At 42.3% G+C, this 21380-nt stretch overlaps 1 protein-coding gene across 1 annotated transcript in view; it reads left to right on the top strand.

Annotated features, from left to right (window-relative positions):
- LOC126416312 (ribonucleoside-diphosphate reductase large subunit) overlaps positions 1-21380 on the top strand; it is an 81561-nt gene that overhangs the window by 15071 nt on the left and 45110 nt on the right. Inside the window, exons 3-4 of the mRNA XM_050083973.1 lie at positions 26-203; positions 8972-9132. Coding sequence (XP_049939930.1) covers positions 26-203; positions 8972-9132 — 339 coding nt within the window. The remainder of the gene's footprint in view (positions 1-25; positions 204-8971; positions 9133-21380) is intronic.

The following is a 21380-nucleotide window of genomic DNA, read 5'->3' as shown; positions in this document are numbered from 1 at the left end:
ATACACAAGTATCTTACTGTTACAGCCAGCGATCACTCTGAAAGTTATCAGTGGTCTATACTCTGGTGTGACAACAGTGGAGCTGGACAATCTTGCAGCAGAGACTGCCGCCACGATGACAACCAGACATCCTGATTATGCAGTACTGGCAGCAAGAATTGCAGTTTCAAACCTACACAAAGAAACTAAGAAGGCTTTCAGTGGTAAAAAAATACTTTTGTCACACTATGAAATGTATACACAAGTTTTATGAAATGGTTTCTTAAAATAGTTATAAATGTCTAAGATAAACTTAGTATTACTGCTAAAATGAATCGGGTTACAACCACCTGCCTCAGTTGTCCTGGAAATTTTGTGACTGTCTTTGTTCAGTGTGGACGATTGCTGGCTGAAAAATGGGAGCATACTGCTAGTCATGAGCATGTATAAAGACTGGTGATTGGGAGGTGCCCAGAAGCAGACTGCTCTATATTACAATTAAAGAAACAAGTTAAATTTTCCCACATTGGTGGTGTAAAGTGCTGATGTTGGCTATGATCATTGAATACTGGGAATAATAAGATGTTGGCATTAGCCAATTGACTGATGGTGTCCAGTATCCAATGACATTTGCTATTTTGGTTTGGTGGATTATAAAAATGCAGGCCATAAGCAAAATTTTACTGTTTACGAAGATAATTACTTTACTGGGCAGATAAGGGTACATACAAGAACGTGTCAACCATAGAGCAGGAACAGCATTAATTAGTTACTTCATGGTCAACACAAAAGACCAGTCCTCTTATTCTATATGGTTGGGTTTTCAAAGAGTAGTGATATCTTGGACAATAAATTTCTAGCGTCTTGTTGATTATAATGTTAGTTGTCACAAATGTTTCATTGTTTTTTTGTCAGTGTCTCTAGTTACTAGAAAATAATCACTTCAGTTTTGCGACAAAACTACATACAATAGTATTACTTCTTTTATTAATGGAAAACACCGGATTATTCTCTGTGTGGTTAGGTTTGTAGAGTCTATTTTCACATGGGCAGTCTGTTCAGCCGTTTCACATCCGACAATTTTTTGAAGCAAATTTGTCTGACACTAAAACATTGTGCACATTCTGCTATGGATGCCTGGCACTACTTACGTGACATTAAAGAATGCTTCAGTCAAGCAGTTTGCGATGTGTTTTGCCATCGGTGAAACAATTCTAAGAGCTGTTACTGCTTGTGTGGACCATGTACATACTAAAATTTGTGCACTTGGCAAGTTCTGAATTTAAACCACAAACCAATATTTGTTCCACTTTGTGGAACTGGAACTCCCAGTCGACCTTATCAAACTAATTAAGTTTATTGTGGGGATAAATTAGGTGTTACCGCCCAAAATCTGATTGGCTGCCTGCATATGTGTCACAGTTGGTCATCGTGAATTCCCAGTATTCAACAGTCGTTGCCAACATCAGCACGCTATTCCAACGTTGCTGTAAGTAAAATTTTACTGAAGCAACTTTGTGATTGGCATTTCAGTGAGTAGAGTGATAGGGCCAGCCACCAGCCAATTGTAGGTCTTTTGTGAGCTGTGTGTGCTCACTTTGTTGGCCATTTTATTGGCACATGTAGAGGGTGTGCACTGGCAACATTGCCCCTTGCCTTTACAAACTGTATCTCAAACTTATTTTAATAGAGCCATGCCATGAGGTATAATAGTTGGTAGTGTAATAAAACCTTGCCAGTTCTACATTGCTGAATTAATGCTGAATATTTACCAACAATTTTCATGATGGTGTGTGTCTTACCATCTGCTGTCCTGTGTTGCTCATTAATGGGGGGCAGGAAATGGATATTGTCATACATGGGTCACTCTCAATTTCAGTTGCTTCTTTGCCCATTTTTTGAACAGTGTGTGTGAAGTACACTGACTTCCCACGTGTTGCACAGCCCAGAATTGCCACTCTGTAGGTCAACCAAAGTAAGTGATGTGGATTAACAGAACTACGCTATTAACTGATAACCAGTTATCTTCATCAGTGTTTGCACTATGCATTTGAAGAATTTTAAGCTCTCACCAAATGAATTTTTTAAAATAAAGATAACAAACTGTTTTATATAGGCTGCTGATATTCTGGGTGACCCGTGCTAGAATCTGAGAGCGATTCTAGTTTTCTTCAAAGTCACACTTTTCAGTACAGAATAGCAGCTCAGAATAACCTCTTATGCATGAAAAGTTAAGCTTGCAGTTTATATATGATTGGAAATGCAGCATGTGAACACTGTAAGCCAGTCATAAAAGTTGTCCAGAAAAATGTACATACAAAATATCTTTGTTATAGTTTAAATAAATCTACCTTTGGGGGGGTCGTATTCTTCTAAACATATTGTCAAAAAATAAAGGTGGCTGGTATCGGTTATTGGTGCATTCGCATTTGTATTCACATTCCACAGTTTGGTCCTACATTAAATGTTCACTCTAAAAATGATACGTAGCCTTCAAAAAGGAAGATCAAACTGGCAGTATGAGGAAGTATTTCGTCCCAGTACAGAACTGTGGTTATGTACCTTAGTACACGCACACTGCACTACCAAGCCTCAACATCTCTCACTACAATAAAGGCAGCAGCTTCTTTTGTGTTCTCAATGAAATGCGTGTATAGTCTGTTCAAAATTACTTCAGGATGGACAGTTCGGCTGGAGCACATGGAGGTGCGGAGAAGTGTCAAAGATGTTCCACGTGGAAGAGACGTGTTATCATACATTTTATTCAGCTCTCTCAAACAGGGAAACTATTCACTGTATAAATGTGGAACTGGCATCTGTGTGTTCTGTAGAAGTTGCACTATGTTTTTATTCTGGTTTCATATGTGGCAACAAATCATTAAGGCATTATACAGACGGTTTACAAAATTGCATTTTCTGTTGATGTTACCGAATTTTTCACATGCGTGGAAGTTTTTTGTTATTGATTTAAGGTGAAGATGTTAAGTGAATGAAATCTTAAAAATACATTGCATTTTCATCTACTTCATACTGACTGTCAAAGTTTTCTAACACGAGATAATGGAGATAATGTCGGCTGAATACGATCTGCTATGGTCCGCTGGTGCGTAAAGTACTAAGGGGTTGCCTATATGGTTACGTTATGACAAATGGATCGCTAAGTTTATAACTAACCTGTTATCAAGTTTTTTGCTCCAACTGCTTATTTCTAACATAACAAAAGATAAGATGTGAGAAATCCTATTTTATACAATATGATATTTGATGAATTCTTGAGGAGACAAACTTCATTTGGAGTTTCACTGACAAAGCCTTGTTATTAAAATGTCAAAACTTAACAAATTACAAGTTATGTAACTTGTGCACTTCAGACATGCACCTTAATCCATCCACATTTCATTTTGAAGGTGATAATGGAACTCCGACATTGCTCTCATCGCTATGACATACTTGAAATAGCACTGTAACTGCCGCTGTTCTTATTTAATCACATAATCACCATCCACATGGAATCTTTGTGAAACAGTTTTATTGTGCCATGCTCTCGCCATCATGCTGTACATATCTTTGTCTTATTTCTTCCAATATTCAAAGATGAGGTTTCTAACATCAGAGTGCTTCATCTGCAGAAAATTAAATTTATACTGTTCTTGGAAGCATAACCTTCAGTTTGAGCCTTTATTAACTCTGCTGGGTTGAAATGGCAGTGGTAAGGTGGTAGGCCAATGCTTGAATGCCCATACATTTTTGTGAGCTCGTAAATTCCATATATGCAAAACTGTGGTTAATGATGAGCTGTTAGTTCCATAAGCTCCAACCTTCTAAGGTTAGCACTTACATTGATGTTATGAAATTGAAGCCAGTCAGTCATTTCCCCCCTTTCGCCTTGGTATGGTAGGTGCTATTTCAGCAGCTGAATGATAAGAAGCATTATCAACAAAAATCTTTGACAGTTTTCCCAGATTTTGAATTAATGATTCTACAAAACTGCACTGTAAACATGATTTGGTTAATTTTTTGTGATTATCTCCTGTCTCTTTTGATTGATTTTATTCATTTATTTATTAACATTACAAAGTGACTCCCTTCCTTGGTAACATTGGTGGGTCTTTTGCCGTTAAAAATTAGTAATAATCTTCATACACACACTTCATCTTTTTCTGCAGCTTCTCTGTGCTGTTGCTTTTCTTGTGTTTTACATAATTACATTGTTAATTAATCCTGTGATTTAAAAAGCAAGAGACTGTTTGAGAAAAAGCAAGAAACCATTGGAGAGAGAACCTTGTGGTGGTGCATACATGGCAAATAATGAGTATGCTGGAAGGTTTTGTTGGGATTGTTCCTTACCTTTCACCTGTCCAGCCATATTTGACAACATGTTCAGAGTTGACATGTTTCATACAGGGTGTATACAACCTGGGAGATTCGGGAAAAACCCGGGAATTTTTTCACCTAGGAGAAAACCGTGAAAAACCTGGGAATTTTTAAAATTCTTTGTATTTTTCATTGTTATAGTTTCCAGTTACATTTTTGTAACTTTGACTGGTAAAAATCAATACTCCAACATTGGATATTACTTACATTTTTTAAAATTTTAAATTCAGTGCATTGATGCGATCTTAGTAAATAAGTGTTTGTAAAATGATTCTTTCATATAGTGTTCATTAAAAATCATTCCACTTGGAACCCGTGGAAGGTACATTAGCTTATTTGTTTCAGTTGTAAATATTTGTCATGTATTATTGTTTTTCTGACATGTTCTACATCCTGGGGGACCTCCTCACTATGGATCAATTGGAGTGAAAGTAAATCTAATCGTATCTGTATCTCACTACTGCAGAATAATACTGCAGCAATAAAACATGAACAAGAGAAAAAGAATGTAAATTGCAAAGGAAATGAATCGTATACAAAAATAAAACACAGTGCTCATATAAGTGTCCGCCAACAGCAAAATGTGTCAAAGGCTTTAGAAACACTATGCATTGCTTGATAACAGCAAATTGCCTTCGATCAGAGTGATGGCACAACTGTTTACATTAGGTTTGTTTGAGCAGTTGCGAGCGAGCACATGTGCATGCGCAGTCGAGTCATGTATGAGTAGTACCTTCTCCCGCTTCTGGCTTCATAAGTGTGGCAGTTAGCTGTATAAGCAATAGCAGCAAGCAGCCAGATGCTACTCGGAAAAATTTTATTCATGCGCCTAAGTTGCCAGATTCGCGCAGACCCAACGGGCCTGAATTTAGAAGTGGGGGCAAACCGGAGTATCTGCCCCGGGCAGCAATTTGCGAGATGGGGAGGGAGCGCCAGATTCATGTTTTTGAGGAAAAGACCTTGTTTTACACAGCGACTAGCATCCAGCACACGTTGGTCTGTCGATTACTCATATGATTTTGAAACATATCCCTGTTGGTATTTGAACGAATTCTAAGTTTATTTCTGAATGAATCGTAAGTTGATTTTTGAATGCATGCATAGTGTACATGTTGTCTCTGGTAGGGGAATCCTTGTTGCATCTAGAAATAAACTGTCCTGCAGACAAAAGGGGACAGGGCTATACCAGCTGAGCAGAATAAAATCGAACGGGTGAATGCCAGTCGCTGTTTATGTGGTTGACTCGGTTTGCGAATGATCAGCGTTGTTATAATTATTAATGAATCCATTGATTCAGACTACCAGAGTGGAAATAAAAGACTATCAGGAGTAACAGGTAAGAGAGATTATGTATTATCTTCTCGGTGTATCCAAGAAAATGAAATGTTGACAAAAAGTTCTTGGTCAGAACGCTACACTAGTAAGGGCCAGTTTTACAGTCCCTGGCTAGCAGCTGCTAAAGTTCTATTCTGGGAGCAGCGTGGAAAACGCGTTGTACGAACACGTAATAACGCCTAACCATAGAGTAAACGCGGGATAACTAAACTGGTGATTGTGGCAGGGGTAGTGAAGTTAACTGGAGAATAAGTTTTGACACTAGCAGGAATTGTTACTGAATTAGCGATGACAAAATTGTTTGTTAGAATGAGGAAGGAGAAGAAACGGGGACATCACATAATTGTGGAAGAATATGACAATTCCAAATTTATATAAAAATTTCGTAGTAGTACTTTTCAGTTTCATGCTTCAGAAGCTGGAGCGTATGAATGAAATGTGAAGCTGTTTCTTAACATAAAACGTTTTGCTAGTATTAGGCAATACTATCTAGTATTGCCCTGGTTGTGAAATATCGTAGATCTGGTGCTGATGTGCAGCGCATTCTGAGTTACAGTGGGGAGATGAGTAGTTTCCACGTGACCTTAGTTTGCGTTCAGTGATTTTGTTGTTTCTTTTAGTTTCATGTCAAATGAAAACAAAACAATTTCTGTGGCCGGGAGCTATCAATAAAGTGGATTAAAATAAATTGACATAATTATGGAAGGCTAAAATATGTTATTAATTTCATGTTTTATTTTATTTCCACCTTTCTGACAGACAAGCATTAATCGCCTTGCGAAGCAATGAAGTTATTTTTGTCGGTTTTCTAAAGAAATTTGGCTTTTATTAATCTTTTCCGCTGAGGCAGTCAATTTATTTGGAATGAAGTGTTTAATTCCACACTATTGGCTAGTTTCAACTGTTTGCTGCATTTAAAGTGCATGTTTTCATCTGCTAGCATGTATGGTATTATGCCACAATAACGAACCAACCATGAGAATACAGTATCGGCACTCCAAGAAAATTTACATCCGAATGTGCATTTAAGCCAAATTATGCATTTTTAGTATTGTTCATGAAATTCCGATGCTGTTAGGGTATTCTCTAATGTCTTGTTTCTTCTACGACATAACGTAAAGTCGTTTAATGTTTTACACGTACAAACATACAGGCTTCCTGCGTCATTGTAGCTGCGCAAGCTCAGTGACTCCTGTTATCAGGTGCTCTCTGGCAGCTGCTGAAGCAAACCTGTTTCTAACAAGTCGCTGGAAAATCCTGCGAATGGTTGTTTGAGAAGCATTACTTACAAAGTAAATTTCCTTTAAGCAAGATGAACTGTGTGCGAGAATGTACAATAAATTTCTTAAATTACAGAGCGTTTGAATCTTATTTAAAAATCAACTCTTTGAGGATGACCATTTAGAATAAGTTCACGAGGCCCGAAAATTTGTGTCATTAAAAATTATACTGGCACAATTGTGTGATGTATCGTAAAGTGTAAGATCAACATTACATGTGAAAGCTTAGCTTCTCTTGTTGCTTATTAACCTTTGAGACCAATTTTAGATGTGAAAGCTTTTCTTTTCTTGTAGCAACACCATGTATATTAATTTAAACCATTAACTTTTCCTATTTCTGTGTTTGCGCTATTTAAGTGTGTTGCTATTGGCTGACTACATGAGTGTCCTATGCTCTGAATATCCATTGTCATCGGCTGGCGAGATCACGTGATACGAGCTATGACTGGCTTACAAAAGCGCATCAATGTCTAGATTTCAATGCTTCGGAAAGTAATATATGGTATTTGGTGGAATTAGAGTTTATACTTTAATAATACGAAAATATGCAGTTTACATGTTGCTGAAAATCAGACATCTTTCCAAAACTTGTTTTTTTCCGCTATGTTTTGTTTCCTAAAGTGCCGGGAAATTCTACGCCGGTGTATAAAGCTGTAACCATTCAAAGGACTGATAACTTTTATAGTTCCGAGGAAAAGTGTACTATCACTTAACACAGAAAAAGTGTATTTTCACCCGGGAAAATCCGTGTATACTTCCTGTTCATAAAATTTTATTGGTATTCATGTTACTGATCTACCTTAAGTCAGCACTGCATTGTAGCTATATGTTCCCTTCCCTTTACACTATACAGTGACAGAAATGTCCAAATTAAATCCTATGTCATGCAAAACAATGAAAATGGTATGTGTGACTGCCTTGAAAAGCACCTGACTCCTTAAGGATGACTAACCTGCTGTGTGTCAGATGATCCTTTCTACGATAATAATTTTAAACACGACAAATCACGTCTTCAGCAAATTAATCTGTATTGGTAATCCATTTATCCACATAACACTTTTCCCCCGAGTTTCAAGCTTCAGTGTTTCTTGGGAATAGGGTTTTTTTATTTATTCAAATTTGGAGAAGTTCTATCGATCACGTAGTTAATAGATAGCATCGGGCCACTATTAAGTTTTTCAATCTCAAAGCAATCGCATATTGTGCAAACCATTTTTCTCATCTTACCTCATAAAGCAACCCACTGGCTGAGGGAATGACGTCAAACTTAACCGCTCATAACTTCTGATTAATTTCCTTCTGGTACTGCTGAGAACCCCACAACAACTAACAGTAACAGCAAATAAAATAAAAACTTCTACAAACAGTGAATATTATAACAAACAAAATGTCAGGGTGCAGCGAACACATGGGGCAGCAAGCTGTCTAAAACGCCAGCAAAGTGCAAGAGGAAAGTGTTGTGACGATGGGGGTGAAGGTTTGGCAACTGTGAGTGCCTGCTGTGGCTACAGGTCTCGTGGTATTGGTGAAATATGTGCTGTGCGGCCCGTGTGGTCTCGCTCTCTATTGCTTCTGCCGTAGCTGTCAATCCTAAAGTAAGTTTGAACAGACTATAATTGATGTGTACTATAGTCATCTCAAACTTAAATAATGTGTGTTTGGAGCTTGCCCTTTCACTTCTCACTGTTGGGATATTTTTAATTATATTAAATGTTATTATGGTTTGTAAGTAATAAATAAGGAAAGTTATGTGGCTGTAGATCATATGTTGTGTGTAACTGTTTCTGACTGACTAGACTAAAGATCTTATTTGTTATGTACTGTAAACTTACTGCTGATGTTTCAGGGACAAAATTTAAAGTGTACTGGAACACATTAGAATGCTTTTTGATGTGTTCCTTAAAACACTGTAGGATTATATTAATAATTACAGTATGTTGTTTAAGTTCCTTATGTTAACATTTTAACTTCTCTTGATTCGCTTATGACATTTCTTCCCACAGATGTAATGGATGATTTGTATAATATGGTCAATCCTGTGACAAAAAGGAAAAGTCCACTTATATCAGAATTCCACCACAACGTTATTATGAAAAATGCAGACAGGCTTAATTCTGCAATAATTTATGATAGAGATTTTAGTTACAACTACTTTGGATTCAAGGTAATGCCTCTAAAAATAATCTCGTTAGCAAGTATTGTATTTAAACTTTGCTTAGTGTCATGGGGATAAGTAAGTAATTGGAATTGTTTACTTGGTTACAGCTTTCAGCTGTAACTTGCTTGTGGCTGCTCTTTGATGTTGATACCTGGTAATTTAATCTTAAGTGCCACTAAACTTAGGGAATTTCTTATTACTAGTATTTGAATTTTTATATAGTATCTGCAGATTTTTTCCCCTTAAAACAGCAGCGTTAGTTTTTGCACTTTGAATGGTTCTTACACTTTAGGTTTAATTTGTATACATAGTTATTGTTTCAATGACTTAAGCTTCTTTCTTCTTTTCTACACCATCTTTTCATCCCTTTCCTTTGCAGCTTTCTCATAGCTTACAATTTTATTGCCTTTTCCACCTCACTCAAAGAAATATGTGTAAATGACCTCCTTATAACTTTTACTTTCATTACAGAAGGGTTTCGCACATTGGTAATCGATCTTTAGGTTCTTTACTTTCCGTAGCTTGCACATACATAGTCTCTCACAATTTTTGTAGAATTATGGTGGTGTATCATAACTGTGGTTTTAGGTGAGAAGTGCAGTTGCTGGAAATGACTCTGTTTAACCTAAGAATGTAGACATGCAGGGAAGTTGACTGAAGGTGGTTTTTGTCTGAATTGTTAGTCATGTTCCACTGGATAATAGTCTCTTTTGCACCCTGCATCATATGATATGGATTGTAGCTCTGAGCATAAGGCAAGAGGTTGATTCTAGATCTGATCACTGAGAAGACTGTTGCACACTGGAGCTTTTGGCCAAAGCTTTCTTTAGACAAGAACGGAAAATGCACACATATTCACACAAGCACACACCTCTCGCATAATGACTGCTGTCTCAGCTGTTGAGTTGAACTAAAGCAGCAGTCTGGAGTGAGTTGGGGGAAGTAGAGGGTACAGGTGGGGAGAGAAGAATGCTGTCAGGCGGAGCATGCATGGACTAAAAGGTGGCAAGCAAGGCTGCCAGGTGCGGCTTGAGACTGTGAGGAAAAGGTGGAGGGAGGGTGGTGAATGGTGAGCAGAAAAGGAGAGGAAAATACCTGTGAGTTCACTGGCAGAGAGCGGTTCACAATAAGGATGAGGGGTGTCAGTTGGGAGGAGGTGATAGGACAGAGGGCCGAAAATGTTGTGTGGAGTCGGGGGGGGGGAACGGTTGAAACCGCATACACTCTAACATCCGACCACACTATATCAATGGTCTCATCTGCGTGCAATACACCACTACATGACCAAGTTGATTGTTAGTGCAGCTTATCATTTGCCAAATTCTCTCCCCCCTGCAGGTCTGGGGATTAGAATAGGCCTGAGGTATTCCTGCCTGTCATAAGAGGCGACTAAAACGAGTCTCTCACTTTTCGGCCCTATACGTTCAGGTCCCATTTTCTGGTTTGACCTGGCACTTTCCAAACTCTGCAGAAGTGCGGGCCATAAGGGGAAGGACGCCTTAAGTGGTGCACAATTTGTCCATAGTGCCATTAGCTTCTGTCTCCTGAATCTCTTGTCATCATAGCTTTGCATCTCCACCTTCAATTCAACTATTTGGGTGAGGACACTTCCCAGGGTATGTCATCTTTTTCCATTGTCTCCTGCCGTCTTTCACCCCCATGACAATACTGGATTTCTCTGCACCCAATATCCAGCACAGTACCCAGCCTGTTGTAGTGGGGGCCATCATGTACCCAATCGCAATCTCCTTTTGCAGTCCAACAACGAGCTCCACGCCATTGTAGAATGATGAGTTGTTCATTTCGTCCGGCGTTTTTACAGGGGACCCAAAGACAAAAGGTTTGCTACTGGTGCCTTCATCTCGGCCTTTGAGGGTGATTCATTGCCTGAAAAGGTCAAGGTTATGGTTTACCGCTGTGACGTTAAACCATATGTCCCTCCCCCTATGCGATGCTTTAAGTGGTGGAAGCTTGGTCACGTCTTCCCGCTGCACTTCCAGTGCCACAAGTCGAGACTGCGGACATACACGGCAGTCAGATACTCCACGTGGGCCTCCTCCCACTTGGATCAACTGTGGAAAGCTCCACTCCCTGTGCTTGCCAGACTGCCCAGAACTCCGAATTGAGCGGAAAATTATGGAGTAAAAGACCCTGGACTGATTGACTTACCAAGAGGCTAAATGTAGATTTGAAAGATTACACCCCATTCGGTTAACGTTGAGATATGCTGCAGCTACTTCACCATCGCTGTCCCAAGTGCCAGTGGTTCCTCACTCTGTGCCACGAACAGTGGGCCCCCTGGACCGCAAGAATACATCCGCCCCCTTGGTGGTAGAGGGCAAATCTTCCTCCGTTGCTCCCGAAGCACCTAATTCGGGAGCAAGGCTCCCCAAATGCAGGGGACATCATTCCTCTCTCCCCTGCCGGAGAAGCAACAGCCTGCTCTGGCTCCTCGTGTGGAAGGGGTCCCTTGGGACCATCTCTCCTGAGGTCTCCACTAATGCCACGGCGGACACTCGCCAGTGGCTAAAGGAGCCAAAGGCTGCTGGACGAAGAGCCTCACATTCTTCGTCCAAGCCTGAAGCTGCTTCGGAGAAGTCTTCCCAGCAAGCCCCTAAAGCGAAGTGAAGTGAGAAAGCAAGCAAACAAACAAAGTAGTAGTCTGCTAAGAAACAGGACCCTCTGGTGGCCCCATCACCACCACTCCCTTCCAGTTCTGCATCTGAGGGTGATGTGGAGATCTTAGCATCTCCTGAGGACATGGATCTCACTGATGCCTCATCCACCATAGCAATGGATAGAAACACTCAATGGGTGGCAGCAGGTGACCCTGAGGCATAACCTGCCTCCTTGCGCGCTTCGTGCCTAAACATCAACCTCCAGTGGAAATGCTGTGGTTTCTTCGACCACCTAGCTGAGCTACAGCAACTGTTAAGTTTTACACCTGCTTTCTGCATTGCCCACCAGGAAACCTGGTTCCTGGGAATGCAGGCCCCTGCCCTCCGTGGCTATAAGGGATTTTAAAAGAACCGTAGCGACTATTATAGTGTGTCAGGCAGAGTTCGTGTCAATGTCCTGAACTTAGTATGCAGTGAACCCCGAGCCTCTGCGTCAGAGAATTAACCCCCCCCCCCCCCCCCCCCGGCCTTTCACACTCTCAAATGGTGGATGGAAGGGAAAGTCCTGTCATTCACTAAACGCCACAGTGAACCCTATAATGCCCCATATACAGAGTGGGAGCTTCTCAGTGCCCTTGCATATTGCCCCGACACAGCTCCTGGACCAGATCGGATCCACAGACAGATGATTAAACATCTGTCGTCTGACTGCAAGCGATATCTCCTCGTCATCCTCAACTGGATCTGGTGCAATGACTATTCACCGCAATGGCAGGAGAGCACCATCATACCAGTGCTCAAACCTGGTAAAAACGCGCTTTATGTGGATAGCTATTGGCCCATCAGCCTCACCAACATTCTTTGTAAGCTGCTAGAACCTATGGTGTGTCGGCAGTTGGGTTGGGTTGGGTCCTGGAGTCACGTGGCCTACTGGCTCCATGCCAGGGCAGTTTCCGCCAGGATCACTCTACCACTGATAATCTTGTGTCCCTCGAGTCTGCCATCCGAGCAGCCTCTTCCCGACGCCAACATCTTGTTGCCATCTTTTTTGGATTTACAAAAAGCTTACGACACAACCTGGTGGCATAATACCCTTGCCACATTGTATGAAAGGGGTCTCCGGGGCCCCCTCCCGATTTTTATTCAAAATTTCCTGTCGCTCTGTACTTTCCGTGTCCAGGTTGGTGTCACACATAGTTCCCCCCCTATCCAGGAGAATGGAGTCCTGCAGGGTCCTGTATTGAGTGTATCTCTATTTTTAGTGGCCATTAATGGCCTATCAGCAACTGTAGGGCCGTCTTTCTCACCTTCTCTGTACGAAGACTTCTGCATCTCGTCCTGCTGCTCCAGTACTGGTGTTGCTGAGTAGGGCCTACAGGGAGCCATGCACAAGCCACAGTCATGGACTGTAGCCCATGGCTTCCAGTTTTCGGCTGCAAAGTCGTGTGAGGGTGACATGCACTTCTGTCGGAGTCGTACCGTTCATCTGGAACCACAACTTTACCTTAATGATGATCCACTCACTGTAATAGAGACATATTGATTCTCAGGACTGGTTTTCGATGCCCGATTGACTTGGCTTAGTCACTGTCGTCAACTTAAGTGGAAGTGCTAGGAGCACCTTAATGTCCTATGCTGCCTGAGCAACACCAACTGGGGTACAGATCGCTCTGTGTTGCTGCAGCTCTACAGAGCCCTTGTTCAATCCCACCTTGACTATGAGAGTCTGGTTTATGGTTCGGGGGCACCCTCAGTGTTGAGTTTACTGGATCCTGTGCCCCACTGTGACGGAAGCTTTTAGGATCAGTCTGGTGACCAGCGTCCTGGTGGAGGCTGGAGTTCCTCCATTGAAGATTTGGCTCGCCAGTTACGTTGGACACGTTCGTAGTTCTCCTGCGCATCCGAATTACTGTCTCGTTTTCCCACCCAAGGCAGTTCATCTGCCACATTGGTGGCCCAGGTCAGGGCTAACAATTGCTGTTCGCATCCGATCCCTTCTGTCCGAACTGGAGTCTGTGCCTTTACCACCTGTACTTGAGGTCCATTCACGTACACCAAGGCCGCAGTTTTTCCTGGACCTTTCACATGGCCCTAAGGACTAAGTTAACCCCGCGGCTCTCCGCTGTCACATCCTCTAGATTCTTGACATGTACCGAGGCCATGAAGTGGTTTACACTGACGGCTCGACGGCTGATGATGACATTGCCTTCGTCCCTGGACGACGTATTGAACAGCATTCAGTGCTCGATGGCTGCAGTGTTTTCACTGCAGAGATGGTGGCTATATCTCATGCTCTTGAGCACATCCGTTCATGCCCTTCAGAGCCATTTCTTGTGTGTGCTGATTCCTTGAGGAGCCTACAAGCTATCGACCAGTGCTACCCTCATCACTGGGTTTTATCATTCAGTGTCAGTTTTAGTGCATGTCCTTTGTCCCTTTGTGTTCTACATCCTAGTGCTTTTTAATGTGTCGCAGAGTGGCTGCTCTCTTGCTTTCATCCCTTCTACCTGTTTCTTGGATCTATGGTTTTCTTGTCCAGTTTTGTCCATTTTAGTCTTTGTTCCCCTTCTGTCATTCTTGTGGTTTTCTCCTTTCTTCCAGCTGTGTTTTGTATGTCTTGATTATTTTACTCCCACCCTTGTGGAATTTTTTTAATCAGAACGAGGGACTGATGACCTAGCACTTTGGTCCCTGCCCCCTGTTTTAAACCAACCAACAAATCCACAGCACTGCCATCGGCACCCACTTGACATCCTCATATGCCATCTTGTTTATGGATCATCTAGATGAAACCTTTCTAGCTAACCAAAACCCCTAACCCTTTCAGAGGGTGGGCCACCTGTAAAAACTACCATGCCATATGTTAGCTGTCACAATCATTGTACGTCTTTTCCCCTCTTCCAGTGCAGGTTTATTGATGATATCTTCATGATCCTAACCCGGGGCCAAGATACCCTATCCTCATTCCTTCACAGCCTCAACACCTTCTTTCCCATCCCCCCCAACTGCTTCTCAACCTAGTATGCCACCTTCCTTGGCATTTACCACCACCTGTCTCATTCATGCCGGGATGGTTCCTTAGAAAGGGCACGGCCGATTTCCTTCCCCATCCTTCCCTAATCCGAGCTTGTGCTCCGTCTCTAATGACCTCGTTGTCGACGGGACGTTAAACACTAATCCCCCCCCCCCCCCACCTGTCTCATGGCTCCATTCACACCTTTGTTCACATGTAACACGTCAAACACCAAAAGTACCAGCATTTTGGCAGCTGCCATCCATTCCACACCAAAAAATCCCTTCCATGCAGCCATACCATGCTGGGACAGCATATATGCAGCGAAAAGAACACTCTTGCCCATTATGCTGAATGTCTGACAAGGGCCTTCATAGAGGCACTATCCCCCCTCCCCGCGACCAATCCACGATCCTATGCCGCATTCCCACATACACCTGAGTGCCCCTTTGTTGCCCAGTACCAACCTGGAATGGAATGAATGAACTACATTCTTTGCTTGGGCTTTGATTGCCTATCATCATGCTCCGAAATGATGGAACATTGTATCCAATATCCTTCCCACCCCTCCTCCCATTCAATCTCCAAAAAATCCTAGTCCATCCTTGTGCCACTCCCAATCCCAGCCCCTTGCCACATGGATCATTTCTCTGGGGGAGACCCAGGTGTAAGACTTGCTCAGTCCTCCCACCCAGCACTTACTATCCCAGTGCTGTCACAGGCTGAGCCTACCCCTTCCGAGGCTGGGTCACCTGTGAAAATAGCCGTGTCATATACTGGCTCTGTCACAATCATTGTACGGCTTTTTATATTGGTGTGGCTATCAACCAGCTGTCCACCATGCTGAATGACCACCACCAAACTGTGCCCAAGAGCAGAGTGGACCACTGTGTGGCACAACATAAAGCTGAATATAACATGCAGTATTTCAGTGGCTGCTTCATACTCTGGGATGTCTAGATCCTCCCCTCCATGACCAACCTTTCCGAATTGCACAGATGGAGTTATCCTTACAACACATTCTGCATTCTTGAAATTATCCCCGCCCCTACATACAATCCCCTCACTTCCATCCAACATTTTCTATCCCCTGTCCTATCACCACCTCACACCTGACGTCCCCTCTCTGTTCCTATACTTTTCTGCTCACTATAACTACCCCCCCCCCCCCCCCCCCCACCCCATCTTCCCCGTTCCCACAGCCTCTCAGTGCTGGACCTGACAGCCTTATGATGCTGTTTTCTAATCCCTGTGCACTTTGCACCAGACAGTGCCCAACCCCACCCCCACCCCCATTCAGCTGAACTGTGACCTACACTGTCACAGTAAAAGACACAAAAATAATTTTCTTGTGTGATGTGCATGTGGGTGGGTGGTCCAATGCCTGGTGCAAGTCTTCTTATTTGGCCCCACTTCGGCAACATGCACGTTTTTGATGATGAAATAATAACACAACACCCAATCTGAATGGAGAAAATATCCTACCCAGCCAAAATCGAACCCTGGCCCTTAACAGGCATTCATCTGTGCTGAGCACTCAGCTACAGAGATGGACTAATTTCTTGTAGACTTTGCCTCAGAGTACTCTGTTACACAGGTATTCAACTGGCTCCCATCATACATAAAAAAAAGAGATTGGGAATTCCTACCAGTTCAAAAGAAAATGAATGGCAAGTAGTAGTGTTCTTTGTAAACCTGCATGGCAAGTACTAATGTACTGCAACAGGGGTGTTTGTGTCACAGATGTAGGTAACCACTTAATTATACCAATGTACTCTAGTGAGTATTGAGCTGCAAATGAAGTTCCTCAGAAGTAGGATAGGAGTAATGAGGAGAGATAGTAAGAGGAATGAAAGAGTAAGGGAAATAGTGGAAAGAGGAACCCTTGCAGATCAAGATACACACATCAAGGCAAAGACGGTATAGGCACTTCAGGAGACAGGAAAGTGAGGGGATTCCCAAGGAGATACACAAAGGAAATGACCAAGAGGTAAACCAAGGGACAGATGGCTTTAATATGTGGAGGAGTGTATTGAGAAAGGATGTGAGAACTGGACCAGAGTGAACACTGAAAGGTGGTGGGAAAACAGGAGTAGATAGTGAGGCTTATGTTCCAAACAGATGATGATGATGATGATGATGATGATGATGATGATGATGATGATGATGATGATGATGGTTGAGCTACCAATAGGGGTACATAGTAGGTAAACATAAAGGAACAGTGTTGATATTGTAACCAAAGGACCACACAGTATGAAATGCATGTAGTATTGGAAGTGTTGCAGGGGTACCATGATAATCACATCCTTTCAAATTGTACTATCTGTAACATAAAATGGAGATGCTCAGTGGAATGATGAAGTTGATTGTGAATTGTTTCAGTTTAGGTAGGAGAAGTAACATGGCACTATGATTTGCGCCTAATCTTTGCTTGGTTCAAAATTAAAAAGTTACAATTATGTGTAGATTTAATTCTGGTCAAAAATAACTTATTTCATCAGGAGAAAGTTTTAAATCACAATCAAAGTTCTGTCTGCAACAAATGGCTTGGCTGCTGCCTCCACGCCAGTATCAGCAGTACACCAAAGGAATAATACTACTGTGAGTGGTAATAGGGTCATATACAGAGGCAGACAGAAAGGTTGTCATGTTGCCTCTGTCAGTGACACAGTTTATAAACGCTAAGGATGAAAAATTTGGCCTCAGTGCATCTGAATTTGTGTTGCAAAGTTTCTGTAGTTTCTTGTTTCAGGAAAGTGCTCAGTCATCCCCGTGTCCTTTCAGTGTTACTTCTTTCATGAACTGCCTTTTTCATTTTGCTGTTATTATGTATTTGTGTATTTATGTCCTTCGTTTCTTCAATTTAGAACAAGGTGTTCTGTACTTTGTACATGCAGTTATATGTAACATGTACAACTATTAAAGTTTCCCCTCTCCCCCCCCCCCCCCCCCAACCTCCTCCCTCCACCCCGGGGTTCACTACTCTTTTTAAGTACGTGCTTGGCTACCACGGGGTCCTGGCACGCCAGCCTTTGCAGCATTGGTTCCTCTTTCTGTCCCGCAAACCTACACTTTCTCTCAGATGGTCCTTGTGGTACAGACTCTACTTTTATTCAGTTTACAATTTTGGTCTTGTTTTCTACTTTCATTCCCAGCCCTATCTTCACCTTCCATTAATACAGGGTCACCATTGTTGGGTTTGTCTTGCCATTTTTTCCAAATTTTATGAAGTGCATGTCGTGCAGGGAAGGTCGTCCACTGTTGTGTATTCAATGCCTCCATGTCCTTCTACCCTGGCAGCCTTCCTTCCTATTGTCGTACTCCCAAAACCCAGCACAATAACCATCCTGTAGGGGGGGGGGGGGGGGTTGTCAAGTACATGGACATGGTAGCCACCTGATCACACAGGGATTGCACTGTTAGTGCCGGCGTTGCACATTCCCCATGTATGCCATGGAGTATGTGCCCGTCATGACTGTGGCATGTCTCAATATGGTCCAAGGCGTCATCTTTCACTGTGATCTTCAGCAACTTGACGATGAGCTGCAGACCAGCTTAGAGCGACAGTGTGTGCACTTCACCTGTTGTGCCCACAGGGGACCAAGGGAAAACAAGAGTTGCTACTGTGGCCTTCATATTGACTTTTGAGAGTGATACATTGCTTGAGAAGGTCAAGGTGATGGTCTACAGTGTGACATGAAACCCTATGTTCCTACTCCTATGAGATGCTTCAGGTGTATGAAGTTCGGACATATATCTTTCCATTGCACTGCTACCCTTGTCTGCAGGAGTTGTAGACATCGACTCCATGTGAATGTTCCTTGTGCCCCTCCCTCCATCTGTGTAAACTGCAGTGAGCTCCACTCTCCCTGTTCACCAGTTTGCTCTGTTTTTAAGCAAGAGAAGAAAATCCAAGAATATAAGACCCTGGACAAGCTCACATATCAAGAGGCCAGAAAAAAGTAAGCATCTAAATCCGGACAAATGACGCAATCTTATGCTACATCTGCAACGATGTCACCTTCACTGATGACAATGCCTTCCTCTGTTGTGTCTCTTATGGTGGACCCTCTGAGCCACCCACCAAAACCTGCCCCCAGGCAGTTGGGCCCCTTCTGTGCTTCCACCACACCCACCTTGGGAGCATTGGTTCCCCACCTGCTGGGAACGCCTCATCCTCCTCCGGCTTCTCTAGCAACGGAGAGACACTTGGGACTCTTCCTTCCATGGTTCCTGCTGCCTTCCACGGTTCCTGTTGGTCCACAGCCGTACACCAGCTGGTAGCTGAAGGAACTATAGGTTGCTATCCATCAGACTTCTTGTTGCTCCTCTGTACCTGAAACTTTCTCACTCCTTATCTTCTAAGGAGGAGGAGGACAAGGACAAATAGGAGTCCTCTAAGACTAAACAGCTGTCAATAAAGAACTTTGATATGAAGGACCAGTTAAGAACACTGATGGGGGAGCATTTTAAGGAGCTTCTAAATTGTTCAGACAACCTAGAGGAAAAGATGAGGTAAGTTCCGGAGGAACTCTGAGCATATCAAAATAGAAATCTAAGCATCCCACAGTGGCTGCAATTAGGAGTGCTTTGAGAAGCCAGAAAGATGAATAGGCTCCATTCTTAATCAACATAGCACCAGAACTCTTAAAATCTGATATCGAAAGTACTTCAAAATGTTCGACCCATTGCTGTGTATTTGGCTGGAAGAGAAATCCTAAAGGGGTGGAAAAATGGGTTTGTGGTTAAGTTTCAAAAAATGGAGAATCTGCCAGGTTGCAACAGCTCTCATGGTATTACATTTCTGTCGGTGCCCAGTAAGGTCCTGATCAGAGATATTTAAAAAATGGATTAAAAATTCACTTGAAAATAGACTGCATAAAGAGGACACTTTTTGGGCACAACATAATTTCGTTGAGCTTATGTACACTCTTAGGGTCATATTAAAAAAAAGCAAAGAATTCCAGGCAACTATGTGTGGTATTCATTGATTTTGAAAAGGCCTTTGAGTCTATGAAACATAAAGTATGTGACAGGTGTCGCAGAAGTTTAGTATACAACAAAATGTCCCAAACATGAGAGATCTGTATAATGGCTACAGATGTTTTGTGTTCCACAAGGGAAACCTCACAGAGCCAGTAAGACGTCAACTGGAGTCCAGCAGTTTTATATTTTGTTACAAAACACTTTCTACTGGTCTATGACTTTGTTGTGAGCAGAATCACAGCAGGCAGGAGATGAATCCATGAATTCACTGAAAAAAGAAGCAGAGACTGCTGAATTGAAGATATATAAGTCAAACGAAGGAAGTGAGAGTAAATTCTGGGAACGTGGAAGTGTCGCTGTGTGTAGGGGAGCAGGAGGGGGAGATTATCAATTCAGTCATGTATCTGGATAGTGATGTGAAAAAACTAAAATCTGTGTTTTTAATACAAGTGTGAAGGCAGTCCAGTCTGTCTGTATGCTAGTGAAAGTTGGTTAGTAGACAAGAACAGAACATCATAGTTACAGAGTTTCATAAATGCGTGTCTCTGGCACATAATGAATATCCTGTGCCCAGAAAAAATGTGGAACCAAGTTCTCTCAAGAAAAACGAACCAGATTCCTGTAGAAGAACAGAATGCGAGAGAAAGTGGAGATGGCCAGAGCACACATTGAGAAAGCCAGACAGAGCAGTTGGGAGGAAGACCTGGGTCGAACCATGTGAAATGGATAAAGACAAACATGGATGGCAAGTTATCCTGGGTGCCCTATGTCCCCATAAGGGCCAAATGAATTAAATCATGTAAGTTTACCAAAGAATTTTAAGAATCAATTTCACAGATAAGATACAAAGTGAAGCACTAATGGAAAAGATATGTGAGGATTGAAGTGTTTGAAAGACACACAGCAGAAGGGGTGGGTTAGTGGGACATGTGCTATGGTATATCCTGAAGCAGTTAACCTGGCTGTAAAAGGCGCAGTCAAGGGGAAATACTGATACAAGAGCAGGCTGGTCACCAGCAAATAAATAACACAATTAAGAGTTGTGAAAGAAAGGAAGTGGTAGCAATGTTTCTTAGGTGATAGCTGTACTGTAAGAGAAAAGTGTTCCAGGTCCACAATGAAGAAACGAAAACAAGGAAAGAAAGTGTGGGATCATAAGTAGAAGTAAGCTTTCGTACCAAGCACTAGTGTCCCAGTGCTGACATTTCCCTTATGTGTTACTTGTTCGTAGACTATAGTAAAGGTCTATGTTAAATTCTTGTGTGTTTTTGTAAATGTTGTAATTTTTACTGTGAATTGCATAATGTTCTCATGGTGTGTTGCCAGATTGTTGTTCCTGGGACAATAGTTCTGCCTAGCTTATCATTGAGCATTCTGTCATTCTGAATTCATGGGGACTGCCCTTCCTTTTATAACTGCTGATTACCCCTCCTGTCTCCTTTCCATGGCCGTTGCTTTCCATATGTCACCCTTGCCTATCTGAACCATTCATGGTGTTCAGGTTGTACCAGTGACTGAATTCCTGGTTTGTGACCCGAGTTGAGTTTCCTGAGACACTTGTTGAATTTAAGCCAAAATCCTGTGTCTTCCTCTGATTATAGCTGGCATGTCCATTAAGACAACTGAATCTCAAC

This window comes from Schistocerca serialis, chromosome 8 (assembly GCF_023864345.2).
Source record: "Schistocerca serialis cubense isolate TAMUIC-IGC-003099 chromosome 8, iqSchSeri2.2, whole genome shotgun sequence".
Classification (NCBI taxonomy): Eukaryota; Metazoa; Arthropoda; class Insecta; order Orthoptera; family Acrididae; genus Schistocerca; species Schistocerca serialis.
Note: the sequence above shows the minus strand (reverse complement) of the source record. Positions and strands in the feature narration are given on the sequence as shown.